This window comes from Bactrocera dorsalis, chromosome 2, assembly GCF_023373825.1.
Source record: "Bactrocera dorsalis isolate Fly_Bdor chromosome 2, ASM2337382v1, whole genome shotgun sequence".
Taxonomy (NCBI): Eukaryota; Metazoa; Arthropoda; class Insecta; order Diptera; family Tephritidae; genus Bactrocera; species Bactrocera dorsalis.
The window spans coordinates 17,869,171-17,884,221 of NC_064304.1; the positions used below are offsets into that span (position 1 = coordinate 17,869,171).

At 36.6% G+C, this 15,051-nt stretch overlaps 1 protein-coding gene across 4 annotated transcripts in view; it reads right to left on the minus strand.

Moving 5' to 3' along the window:
* Positions 1-6,375: 6,375 nt before the first annotated feature.
* Positions 6,376-15,051, minus strand: part of LOC105225731 (torso-like protein) — a 31,076-nt gene continuing 22,400 nt past the window's right edge. For all 4 annotated transcript variants that reach the window (XM_049449273.1, XM_049449272.1, XM_049449274.1 and 1 more), the window contains exons 2-4: positions 9,586-9,871; positions 7,437-7,868; positions 6,376-7,380 (exon numbers count right to left, since the gene is read on the minus strand). In XM_049449273.1, the coding sequence (XP_049305230.1) occupies positions 6,973-7,380; positions 7,437-7,868; positions 9,586-9,807 (1,062 nt within the window). In that variant the 5' untranslated portion in view covers positions 9,808-9,871 and the 3' untranslated portion in view covers positions 6,376-6,972. The remainder of the gene's footprint in view (positions 7,381-7,436; positions 7,869-9,585; positions 9,872-15,051) is intronic.

The window sequence follows — 15,051 nt, forward strand, 5'->3', positions numbered from 1 at the left end:
CCTTTACACCCCTTGGCTACTTTAGAAGGCCAGGTGGTTTATTTTGGACAACTTTTCTAAATATTTCAGAAAATCGTGTAAAAATTCAAGAAGATCGGTTCAGCCGTTTCCATGAAATTTTCCTCACCGACTCGGTAGACAGTGTTTCGAGAAAAAACTCATTTAATGTTTTGAGAACCGATTTCATTAAGTTAAACAATTATCACAAATAAGCTCATATAATAAAAGAAATATCTAAATTGTCTTCGTTCATATGTCATTTAGAGCAGCATTTATTGATACTTAATTTTGGCAATGCTTGAAATTAATATTTGTCGTCATAATTTTTTTTTTGCAGCATTTAGAGCACCACATTTCGCACAATTGGGACGAGCACGTGGGGAACAGGAAGATGTGCACTCCGATTATTAGCTACACTAATGAATTGGTCTGCAGATTTTTGAGCAAACAAAATTGGATCCAATAGCTTAAATGGACTACACAGTCAACATCACCATCACATGTACATATGTATGCATGTGTGTGTATGTGTCTGTATATGAAATGGTCAGTGTCAGTCAATAGTTTTAGAAATTCGGCAGTGGGACCAACAGCACATGATAACCGCTGGAATTGCCAATATACAATTCAATCGCTAGCCTGTGGACATATTTCGGATTAATAACACACATACGCTTATGCCTTCAACGCTCTGCGCCCGCCCTGCGACGCCAGCCATCCATGCCCGGCCCATGCGCTGTGCAATTAAGAGCTCAATCAGTCTACATTTCGAGCAAAGTCCATTTATGAAATTATTGATGTGCACACACACACACACAAGCACACCCGTTGCCCACCCACCAACCGCCAATCTTCTTAGTTTAATTTTGCCATTCGGCAGCACTCCCACAGCTGCTGCGCCCCGCCTGCCTGCCCACTCGCACAGCAGAGGCATTAGATGGCTAGCGGTTAGTTGGTTTCAGATTTCAACAATTGGCCCAAACCAGGCATGTCCAGCACCCATGGCAAGTATCTAATTTCGTTGAGTGGCGGTCATGTTTGTTTGTGTGTGTGTGTGTGTGTATGTGCTTGTATTGATGCGTATTTTTATTGATATTTCTATGAGTGATGAATGTTCGGGTCGAGTGCGGCCGACAATGCGGCTTTCTGATTGCATTCCACGCTCAACACACTCACACACATACACATGCTCACATATATACATACATATGTATGTACGTGTTGTTGGCACGCCTTTAAGGCAATCGAATTTCCATCCCGCACTTCAGCTAATCTCACTCTATGTACACAATTGATTTGCTCATTGAGTTGCTCATAAAGTTTCGCCGGAAAAAAGTTGATTTGCCGCCAATATGAGTGGCAGGCGAGAACTCGATTTTGGCAATTCTCACCGCTGTCTTCTCGAACTTAAGCGCGTACATATGGATTATAGCTTTCTTCGGACGATCCCGAATATTGAAACAATTATGTATTTATGTCTCATGCGAGTATGTGTGTGTGTGTGTTTGATTTTTGGCAAGAATGCTGGAAACATAGCGCAAGCGGAGTATATATGTATGCACATTTGTATATGAAAGCAGCGTTGAGCTGCAGCATGTCGAGGAGGGAAGGAAATATTATAGTTTGCTCACACCGCCGTTTCCCATAAATTGTGCAAATATTTGCACTCGTAAGTGGATTGAAGATGGATGAGTTTATCATAAACGTACCTACTCATAGTTTCACACAGACTCGCAAACTTTTGTTTATACTTCGCGTAAGTACAATGTACCTTCCAACATACTTACTCACTTACTTATACATATGTATACACATAACATATAATATATACGAGTATATACATACATATATACATATAATCATTTAGTATGTACATATATGTTAGTGCGGCTGCTTGTAGGCGCATGTGCATTCATATTTAGTTAAGTATGTGCACACGAGCAGCATTTATTGGCACATTTAAGCTGCAATTGCCGTCACTGCGCACCCGCTTTGTTGCAAGCGCATTTTGCCAGCATAAAATAACCTCCTATGTTATTATCTAACAAACCGTAGAACTTGCTTACGATCACACATACATGCATATGCGGTTAACATATGTATGTGTGTATTGCTTGCTTCATTTCCTTTAGATAATTTCATGCCAGAGCGCGGCAGCAGTAAGAAGCAATCAAACTGATTTATTTCGATACACATGCATACATATGTATGTACATAACTTAAAATTATCACAAAATTTACTTGAGCTCGCATTTAAATTGATCATTTGTACATCCACACACACACAAAATAATCACGCATCTCTTACATGTATGATTATAGTATTATATAAATACACTTATTGCAGTTGATGTCGCATATAAAAACGACAGCCACTTTTCGGTGCTACCATATCTTTGAATATAATTATTAAATTTCCTTCGAAAAATCTCATGTTCTTTGGTTAAGGATTAAAGGCTACATGAAATTCACGGCCAAAAAAATTCGATTCTTTTATTGTCGCATTAATTCTATGACATAAAGGGTGAACAGTTTCGAGGTTCTCTACCTTTTTAAAGAAAAAACACAGAAACTTGAAATTTAATTGGGAACGTTTATTATCATTCGAAAGAACATTGTTTGGCATTTATATTTTGAAGATTATCTCTCTCAAATGCTGGCCGCGGCTACCTCTCAGATGATCCATCCGTTGCGTCCAATTTTGTTGCTTTTTTCTTAGTAACTAGCGAATGACACACGTGATGTTTTGCTCCAAGGCCTAAATTGAAGCGGAATTATCCGCATAGACTTTAGACATTAGATAACGGTCTAACGGTCTAACGGTCTAACGGTGTGATATCACACCATCTTGATGGTCAATCAACCCACCTAAAATGTGAAATCAATTGTTCACCGAAGTGTTCTCTCATAAATCCATTGATTGGTGCGATTTGTGGGAAGGGGAGCCGTCCAAATGCCGTGGAGATCACGAACATCAATTTCAAGCATTAAATTATCGGTTATCACGGCGCAATAACGGTCACCATTAACGGTTACGTTCTCACCAGCATCATTTTTGAAGAAATATGGACCGATGATTCCACTGGCCCACAAACCACACCAAGTCGTTGCTTTTTCTGGATGAAATGACAGCTCTTGAATCTCTAAAAGTTGCTCTTTGTCATAAATGTGACAACTTTGCTTGTTTACATTACCCCTTGAGCCCGAAATGGAACTCATCACTGAAAAGTATTTAGTTCGAAAACGGTGGATCTTCTTGGAACTTTTCAAGAGCCCATAAAGCGAAGCGATGTAAGTTGAGAAGATCGAGCAGCTTCAGTTCTTGCGCAAACTAAATTTTGTAGGCTTTCAATTTAAGATCGCGACATAAAATGTGACAAGTCGTTACATACGTCAATCCGATTTGTTGCGAACGGTGCGGAATCTACTCTCTACGGTATTAGCTGGGTCTCAAGATGGGTGATGGTTTTGCGAATTGTACGCTCTTCTTCTTTACTGGCGTAGACACCGCTTACGCGATTATAGCCGAGTTAACAACCGCGCGCCAGTCGTTTCTTCTTTTCGCTACGTGGCGCCAATTGGATATTCCAAGCGAAGCCAGGTCCTTCTCCACTTGGTCCTTCCAACGGACTGGAGGTCTTCCTCTTCCTCTGCTTCCCCCCGCGGGTTCTCGAACAACATGACCTAGCCAGCGTACCCTCTACTTTTTTAATTCTCTGAACTATGTCAATGTCGTCATATATTTCATACAGCTCATTGTTCCATCGAATGCGATATTCGCCGTGGCCAATGCGCAAAGTACCATAAATCTTTCGCAGAACTTTTCTCTCGAGTACTCGCAACGTCGACTCATCAGATGTGGTCATCGTCCAAGCCTCTGAACTATACAGCAGGATGTGTAATGAGTGACTTGTAGAATTTGGTTTTTGTTCGTGGAGAGAGAACTTTGCTTCTCAATTGCCTACTCAGTCCGCAGTAGCTTTGTTGGCAAGAGTTAAAATTTATTATTTTACGAGAAAACTCGATTCTTGAGTCGAATTGGAATCGAGTTTACCATCCCTACTGGCAGTCATCGCGTGCACATATAATAACCTCTGCACAATAACCACCACGATAAAAATGATTTTTTTCCATGTTATTTAAATGGAAAATAGAAAATTTGAAACAGGCACCTCTTAATATTAATATTAAGAGCTCATCTTTTGAGTGACTTTTTTCACATTTTCGAAAGTTTTTAGCCTGTTTTGCAGTTGAAAAAAAGTTGCCCCAGAATGACGCACCCTACATATGTATGTATATACATATGTACGTCCTCTTTAAATGCACTACGTTCTATTCTGGATTCAATTCAAACTATAACTAAACAATCTTAGGATTTTTATCTATTGTGGTCACATGTCGACAACAGTTACCCATGATCGATACACAGCTTATTTTAAAATGACATTATCATATCCATGCAATTTTTAACGCATAGACTAAGACATTTCGAATTTTATACATATTTGCAGACGTACTTAAATTTATTGGACGACCATACGCTTTCGTCTTAGATTTTCGTTTGGCACCAGTTGAAATCAACTTACACAGAAATAAGCCACTTCCAACAGGTGTACTGCTTAAGAGCCTACCATCATGATCCAAAATGACAAATATAAGCATCTCATAGAACAAAATAATAAAAATTGTAAAATTTATTTCATATGCAAATATGTGAAAATTTCATACATACATACATATATCGCTAACATGCAATATAATAAATAATTAACAATGAACATCTTTTTAGCAAATTTTCAAACTGCTTGTAAGAATAGGTTTGTAACCACACTGTTGCCAAAACCTTTCAAACTTCCATAAATGCTTGAACTGCATTATCAACCCGGAAAATCGTTACTCCACTGCAATATCGCTTAAGGGCGCCTCCTATGGTGAAAATATGTGTCTCAGCTAAAAACATTCATGATGTGCTGGGCTCTGCTAAACATACAGAATATTTGCATTTAATACAGTGGTTCTTACACCTTGACAATTTTTCTCACCACTTACTGCAGCATTTTGAGCGCCTGGTGTAAATTCAGTCTACACATGAGTACGAAAATTTTTTCGATCGCTGCGACATTTTTTGTACAGCCAGCCACCATAATTTTTGTAGCATGTAAGAAATTTTCATACTGTAGTTGTTGGAAAGTTGGTTATTATAAAAGTAGGCAACATTGGGTGAATTAAAGGATTTTGATAATACAAAATTTTTTAAAATATTTCTTACTAAAAAATGATTATTTTTAATATTTTTCACCGTCTTTAATATACGAATTTTTAATTGAATAAAAACTTTAATTAAATATTGTTAGCAGGATTGAAAGGTCGGTTAGTTGAAAATAAAATAATTTTTATACACTGAACAGGGTATATACATAAGTATGTATGTATAGCTAGTTTGCCACGATTAAAAGGATTGATGCATATCGGTTTATGTAAGCTTCGGAATATCAATACAGCTTTTTGAGAACTCTTGAAACATGCACGCTCACACCAATAATGGACAAGAAATAAAATAAAGGCTAATAATAACAAGTAAGGAAGGCTAAGTTCGGGTGCGATATCAACTAGAGGATAGGAGTCCAAGCAATTATGTATATATACAGTTGAACTTCCCTATCTGGAATCAAAATAATCCACAAAGAAACTTTGAGTTAGAGAGACTTCGAGTTATGGAAGGAAATTTTTATGAAATTTCACTTCTATTGCCAATTCAAGAGTTTGAGTTATGGAGAAGTTCGAGTTATGGAAATTTAACTGTATTTAAATGATCAGCGTGACAATCTTCGTTGATTTTGCCATGGCCGTGTTTTTGTTTGTATACAGCGAACTAGTCCTACAGTTTATAAGATATCGATCTAAAATTTCGCACACCCAAGAAGCTGCTAATTTATCTAAATCGTCAATATCGGACTACTATAGCATATATCTGTCATGCATACTGAACGACCAAAATCAAGTTCTTGTGTGGAAAGGTTTTCTATTTGGCAAGATATCTTCAAGAAGTTTGGTATGGTTTCGTGAATAAAGTAATGATGCAATCTCCGAAGATATCTTTCAGATCGGATGACTATATCGCATAGCTGCCAAACAAACTGATCAATCAAAATCAAGAGAAAGACTTTTTTCCACATCTTTATGCCATAAAAAATGCATCTCCGAAAGGTATTATAACTAAGTTAACCCTAAGTTTTTCATGTTTTTAATTATTTTTAATATGCGAAAAATATTAATTAATTATTGTTAGCAGGCTTGAAAGTTTTTTTGCTTAATATTTGCTCTATTAAATGATTGATTTATTTAACTGAGCACCTGTAATAAGTACACACAACATTTCATTTAGTTTTCTGTCATCTTTTTATCCATCGATTAATTTATTTACATACATTTTTAACTTAATAATATTTCTTACGCTAACTTATTCCGTTATTCGATTTCTTATCTGAGATACTCCCCAAACTAGCTTAAGTCCGGCTGCTCTATTACCACTGTACAACATATTTTCCTAAACGTATCCAACCCTAGCTCTTTGTACATACATACATGCATAAGTATCCATATACTATATTCATATACTACATATGTACATGAAAATATGTACTTATGATTGTTACGACTTAAATTAGCACTAACTTAATTTACAACAATAAAATCAACTAAAACTATCACAGGCATCGAAAAAGCATTATTGCAGCCTCCGAGGACAACAACAACAACGTTTCATATTTTTGTCGAATACAACGTGATCCAGGCACTTCTATATTGAATTCAACACATATACACACATATATGTACATGTGTGGCTTAAGGCTGCGCAAAGTCATGGCAACAACGCGAATAGTCGCTAGCGACTTAGGAACATTAACGGCCCACATAAACCGCCCAACGAGTCATTCTTACGTATATAACTACTTCTTATTTACTGTTGGCTCAGTTCATGGGCATGTTGACTTCCCATAGTTTCATCTGATTGTCGAGCACTTCGTTGAACCAGTTTTGCTTCTCGGGCTCATCCCTAAATATGACGTTCAATGATTTCAGATCTAGTTGAAGTATGGCATCGTTGCCCAAGAGGCTGTCCAATGCCTTGAGTAGTGTCGCATTGCCGTGAAGCTTGAGCAATGTCACATACTTCACCACATAGTACTCGTATTGCAGTTTGCGCCGCGCCCAGCGCTCCACCGTCGCATTGGCGCTCGCCGAGCGTATTTGCCCCAGGTGCACGGCATGCCAAGGCGCGAAGAAATCGTAGAGATCCTTCTTCGAAAGACTGTTCAGGCCTTTCGTTTTAATGCGATCCCTGATCAGCTGGTAGTTTTTCCGCGAGTAGACAAATACCTACAAAAACAGAGGAAATAAATAACAAATATAGTAAGTCATAGATTTAGTCTTACCTGGTACAACGAATTGCCCGTCGTGTAGGAGTTGATGTAGTGTGTGCCGTACGATTCCATAAACTCGATGGCGCCAGTCACATTACCCGCCGTTATGCCACCGATACGCTCATGCACGTCATTTTCCAGCGTCTGATTGAGCGGTATGTCGCCCTTGAACTTGCCCACTTCGCGGAAACGCACTACGCGCACCAACACATACGAATATTCGCCCATTATGTAGGACGTGTTGATGCCCAGCTTCTTGGCGGCATTCTCGGCGAACCAGCCACCGGTGAAAGCCTCCCACGGTTTATCCAGCCGCTCGACCGTAAAGTCTCTGAAGTAAGCCTGATAGAGCTGTCGTCGATTATCGCAAAATTCCATATGAAAGTCACCATGAAAGATGCCCGGCGCATTCTCCTCACGACTTTCACTCAACGCATTTAAATCCTGCGAAGAAAAGATTTTGTACAGGATTAATAAATATAGAATGAAGAGTGTTAACTGTTTGATGGCAACGTGAGACAAAATCTAGTTTTTTTCTGGATCATAAACCAAACTAATTCGAGAGATTGGGTGATAAGTAAAAAATAAATTTCTCCGTTTTTCGAAGAAATATTTGCCTTCGAATTTCAAAAACGGATTTATGAAAAAATTATGATTAATTACGGTATTTACTAAGTGAAGTTCGCTGCAAAAAAATTATTTGGTGAAGGACCTAAAATTTATGAAGCCTGGTGTTCCTGTGTTCCTGTCAAAAGCATTCCATTCCCTTCGTATCCCTTGCTATTTCTTTATTCATTCCTTGACAAAATCGGATTTTCGCTTTACCGTAGGCAAATATACAACATTGATGTTGGAATTTTATTTGAAAACAAGGTTCAGAAACATTTTGGAACAATTATTTCATTAAGATATTAGGTGCAAACCAGAAGGTTTAAAAACCTTCTGGACGAGCTCTTCAACTGATGAAAATATTAAAAAAGTGAAGAACTTGGTGCTTGAAAATAGTCAGGAAAGTGTTAAAGAGGTGGCAAGAGAGCTCGACATCTCTGGCGAGTCCATTCGAAAGAGTTTTGTGGATATTTTGGGTATGAAACGCGTTCTTATTCGACTCGCCCCGATAAAGCTGATTTTTTGCAAAAAGTGTATCGTAAACAGGTCTCTTTGGACATGCTTGATCGTGCGACATTCATGTAGAGCATTGTAACTGCCAATGAGAAATGGGTTCATGAGTTTGGCATGCAAAAAAGTCAACAATCGTGGGAAAGGAGGGAAAAAGCGAGCCGAAAAAAAACACGCAAAAGTCGCTCAAAAATCAAGGTGATGCTCATTGTTTTTTCGATATTCATGGTTTGGTGCATAATAAAATTTTTTCGGAGGGACAGACGGTCAATAAGAAGTTCTATTTGGCTGTATTGAGAACATCCGGCCGGAATTGTGGAAAAACAATTCATAGATTTTACACGATGACTGCACCATCGCATCGAGCCACGATTGTGACCGAATTTAAAGCCAAACGCAATGAATACCATTGATCAACCACCGTATTCACCAGATTTGGCTCCGTGTGATTTTTTTCTTGTTCCCCAAACTGAAATTGACGCTCTATGGAACCCTTTTCAGTCGATCGAAGAGATAAAACATAATTCGCTGAAGGAGCTGAAAATGGCTTATGAAAAATGTTTCAAGGGCTGGAAAAATCGTTGGCATAAGTGTATTACATCTGGTGGGGTTTACTTTGAAGGCGACAAAGTATATAATGATGAAGTATATGTACATTGATGATTCATAAATTTTGATTAAAAATAATCTGATAAACCGCAAAAACAATTCCTTGGAAAATATGCTTATTAAGCTGTGGGTAATATAAATGAGTTGAGTAAACATGATTTACTGATAAGCCAGAATTATATGTAAATTGATATTTAGTACATAATTACTTTGCTAAACAAAAAAAATGTCTTTTTCAACTTGAAAAATTGCTGTAAAATTTGTTTTTTAATTTCTATTACAATAGTTCTCAGATTATATCGAATAATATAACTGATTTATCAAACCTTAAACTCGTTAAAGTCACTCCAATGTATGTATATATGTGTGTATGTATATGTACTTTAACTATTATATAACTATAACTAGCAGATAAAGTGCTTATATGACACACCTTATAAATTGACTTTGTCGGCTCCTTGAATAGCCATTTGTCCGTCTCGTAGCTGTCGTTGTATGGTATGACACGCATCGATATTCCCAGATAGCCATAGCGCACAAAGATGTTGATGGCCTTACCGATGCGCAGTTGAGACTCACGAGTACCGCCGAAGGACAGATTGCAGGCTACGAAAATAAGTGCCACCAGCCAGAACAGACCATTACCCAGGTTCATCGCTCATGCGGCGTAACGTTTACATAGAAACGTTTCAAATGTATGTGCTGGACAAACGAGGTAACTGTAAACGTTAAAAATGTATTCAAAATTGTTGCAATTTCTGATAAAATAAAATTTATGCACAAATAAAATAAAAAATGCAGACACACACCTAGCAAAACTTGCTGTAAAACCCATTTATATGTGGATCAAATGTTGGGGAATTTTCAAGGTCACAAAAACGCAGAAACTTGTATGAGCCTACGCTCAGCATCAAATGATCCAAATTAGATAATTTTTAATGTTTATGTATATGTATAGTATGTATACATATGTATATGTATAGTATGTATATTGACATGTGCTTTCGGTGTTGTAAATAATTTGTTTACAAACTTAAAAAAAAACAAATTTTTGTCGCCTTTCACATAACAGCAAGATTGGTTTCAATCACTATTCAATATGAAACAATAATCCATGTGCTTAGGCAATGAAAGTAATGGCATAATTTTAATAATTTTTAAGAGGTAAAAAAAAAGCTTTTGCCAATATTGAATTTCTACACCCACATATTTTTTTACTGTTATTACTACATATTATATTATAAAGCAATATTGGTGCATTCCGGAAATGCGGAATTGTTTTAAACACTGTGTACATTATATGTGTGTTAGTTAGGGTGGCAAAAACGTGCAAATTTTTCGATTTTTTACTCTGAATATCATATACTATATATTGTATATAATTTTTTTTAATTAAAAGAGCCCATTTTTGTAGGGAAGTAAATTTCCTAAAAAACTGAAAGTTTTCCGATTTATAATAATTTTTGTTTTTCCTTGACTTATAAAATTGATAAGAAAACAAAAAAAATGCCTTCAAATAATCAAATTTCAAACTTTAAGCGGTGTGGCCACAAAATTAAAAAAAAAAAATCGTGTTTTTGCTCAAGCTATGTTTTATAGTCATAAAACATCGCACAATTTGTTTATTATAGGTAATATAATTAACAGCAAAAAAAAGTTTTTCCGACAGCTTGAGGTTCAAACTTGTTGTAACGTTTTATTAGTTCGAAGCAAAATTGTTATAAAAAGAAATATGTAAAAATCTGCATATGATTTTATGTCCGCAACAGTGGCCACATCCGTTAATATTTTTCTATCTGATAATAAGAAACAAAAAAAAACTGTAAGGCGGGGCGGAGAACTTTCCCGTTATAATTAAGTGCTCGTACGTGGAGAGACTTTCTTAAAGGGTCTAGGAACCTATTTTTCAGAGTACCAAGCGCAAAAAGGTTTATTTTTTGTTGACCCACCATAATGTACATACTATGTTATAGTGATGAAATACATACTACTGTGGGCAAAAATACTCGTAGTAATAAAACTCCTTCTTTGAAATATTTTTTTTCTGTGTTGGTATGACTGTCATTGGCACTAAAATAAAAGAATTAGTGCTTGAGAATAGAAGATTAACAGTCAGGATATTACACGCATCGTTGGAATATCGGAAGGATCAGTGAAAACCATTTTGAATAATCATTTGGGCCTAAGAAAATTTTAAGCACGATTGGTTTCAAAATCACTAAATATTTTCGAAAAACAACGTCGCGGTAACGTCTTTGAAACAATGCTACTTGTTATATGAAACATACTATTACTGGCGATGAGTCTTGGATATACATATACTTAAGACTCAGAAACAGATGATTAGTCGGCCGAATATCGTGGCAAAAGTAAGTCGAAGGCGAAAAACCACGTCAAGTCAAAAATCAAGGTTATTTTAAGAGTTTTCTATGATTATCGAGGTGTGGTGCACTCCGAATTCCTTCCGCCGGCCAAACTGTTAACAAGGAATACTATTTGAGTGTTATGCCTCCTTTGCCAAAACTATTCGTAAAATAAGTCTGGAATTACGGGCCGACAACTCTTGGTCTTTTTACCACCATAATGCACCATCGCATACTGCATTGATTTTTCGTGAGCTTAAAGCTCATAAAGTTTATTTAATAAAAGTAGAGGTTTGTTCACATAGTCATAGTTCATAGTTAAAAATTTAAAAATTAATCCAAGAAGAATTTTCCAATTCTCGCGTAAAACTTTGGTTTTAAAAGCAATCGCACGAGTTATTGCTACACAAAGCTTTTTTGTTAAAAAACAAAGCGCTCTTTATGCATCTATAGTTGCGCGAATATAGCTGCCATTCGACAACAGAATACCAGAATTTACTTTACGCGACCGTATCGTCTCGCAACCGTAAAATATTATGTATATTATTATCGAATACTATCAACTCTTATTGTACATAGTATAATTGAAAAATCTAAAAGAAACACCAGTTCATGAACAGTTCAATATTTCTCTCTCTTTTCTTTATGTATTATTTTACGATTTCTGCCAAAAATTTGAATAATGCTACCAAATACTTTCCGAAAATTTCCCAAAAATTTAACCTGAGGGTTTCAAATGGACCGATTTCTGTTGCTTTCCATAAATAATAATTGTTTTTGAGTAATCCAAAGCAAGCTTAACAGCAGCTATAATACACAAGCCTTCCGCAATAGGGATGTAAAATGAAAATTTTAGTATTAAGTTTACAACTTAACCTCCATAATAATACTATACACATAGTGTATGTACATATATATTACAAAATATAATACAAAATACTTCGATAAAACTTAAACATTTGTCAGATAACTTCTGTACATCAAGCTTCTAATCGCCTAAAGCCATCAACTAGTTGAGAAGTGATTTGCGACAGCGAATTGTCTTGTTTTTCAAAATTGTTAGTTATGTTCTTGCATATAATCACCTGTAATCAGACATCATAAAGAAGAGATAATCATACTAATATTTCTCGCGCTAACTAACAATACATCAAACTTGAACTTGCGCACATACGAGTGTAAATACTTACATATGTACATACATACATTTGAAATGAATATGAGCCAACATATCAGACCCAAATTGACCGTGAATTGCACACTGGTAAACTTGACATCGGATGAACCATCGACATCAGCACTCACCATCACCGCCAAAGTTAATGATCGGCGTCGTAAACTTTTTAAAAGCATTAAAACGCTAAATATAAAAGCAAACCAAATAGCGGCTAAAAATGGCTTACACTGGCTAACACTGGTGACAACACGCTAGCAACAACAATAACAATATGAATTACATATAAACAACTAAACAACGCGCGACCAAAATTAGTCGAATGCCAAGCACAAATCTACGCACTAATTAGATATACATACATATATACACATGGAAACTGTAATTAAAAATCATTTATGTTCGAAATCAACGCATGAGATAAAACAAAAAAAAGAACAACATAATGCGTGGTTATTCATATTCGCTTCGCTTTTGAACAAAGCGGAAGAGATTTGCATTTTTTTGGAGCTTTTTAAAGAATCTCGCCAATTAACTGCAGAAGAAGAGTGCTGATGGCCATCGAAAATATTGACTGCGAAGAGTAATTAAAAGAGTTTTGATGGCATTTTTTTTCTTATGTTAGTTGTCTAATTAAGAGTTATTTCAATCTTAAGATTTTTAACGCCTTGAATCAAATTTACAATAACATCAATTTATTCTCGATAAAATGTAATTTCATCATAACATTGTTATTGGTATAAAAATGAAGGCGTGGCCTGTATATGCATAATATTACCACGCTCAATGGACCTCTGTTTAATCGACTTCCTTGGTCATTTACATAACAAGCTTAGACAACAAAGTATAACATGCAAAAGACAATTTATTAACACATTGTGTGATTAACTGTTAGTAATTATATATGCTTTTGAAAAATGTAATGTAAAAATTGTAAAGAGTTTGACTGTCAATGTAAAAGTTTCTTTCTTTTCTCCCTTTCCAGTTAAAAAAATTATTTGAATGTCATTGAAAGGAACTGAAAATGAATTAAAGCTTATTCCTTATGTATATATAGTAAATTTAGTAAAATTATTCCCTGACCTTTGCATTAAATTGAATGTGTTGATTTGTAGTTTAGCTACCAGGCAAAGGAAAGGACTGGCTTCACACACGGGCTCTTTTGCCGCTCATTAATGGCATTTTTTTATACTCTCGCAACAAAGTTGCTAAGGAGATTACACAGTACAACAGCTAATCTGGGGGGTCAGAAATTCCAAGTCAGGGTGATGGTACTAGGTCAGTATACTAAAAACCACAAATGGTTTGGCATTCGTATATGTCCGTTTTTTTTATTACCTTTTAAATTTTTTCCTTATCCTGATGTTTTTTCGCGAACCACTTGTCCGATTTTGATGAAACAAATTTAGAAAAATTAATTAATTACAATTTCTATTTTTTTTTTTATTCAGAAAAGTGTCATTTATCGCCTTTTTTACCCTTTTCCTTACTTGTTTATTTTGGTGTCGCTCATTGCAATCACACTACCTACCGAGTCCAATTATGAGTACCGATCATTCTCAATCAAGGAAAGAGTTTTGAAATTAAAAGGAATGCCGAATTGCATAGCAGCGAACTGTTTCGGACAAGAGCATATGCATTTTTGAAAAAAGTTTGTGAACGAAATTGCCGAAACCAAAATTGCGCTTGATTGACTGTTACAGTACTAGAACACTTTTATCAAAGAAAAAAAGCCAAGCAATCTCAAAACTGTCTGAATAGTTTTTTTAAACCGAAGGTCAAACAAACTATTACAGCAGCGAACGTTTAACTCACGGATCGATTCAGTGCAGCGCCACATCGGCTGACTCAGGACCGTTACGGGGACATTCCTCCAACCGGGGGCCAATTGAGTAACATATTCCAATCATTTGGCTGGAGTTGTGCCCACGCGATATCGCTTTAATCGACCGCTTCGATCGTTGCTGGTGAGGAGGTCAGTGCGCGAGTCATATTCTCCGGTAATTTCAGACTATTGCACGGCGGGTCGCGGATAACCGAATGCTCGCGAAATAAGCGGCAGGAGTGGAGGACGCGGTATAAAAACTAGCAGATCCGCTGCAGCTTCTGTGGCGAATCGATACCGGGCATGATGAACAAAAATTAAAAAAAAAGGTGCAATGGACCAATAATGGGTGGCTTCCTGGTCAGCGACTATTCAGAATTTTAGGTGCGGCTGATATAACAACCTGACCGGTGCATAACGCGGTGCACGGGGAATCCTTGGAAGTCTCGACAGCGATGCCTCCGCTGGTTAGTTGAAAAGGATGATGTGAGCTTTCTCTGCTGAGGTGTCAGCCGTGTAGTGTATCGGTAAACAGCC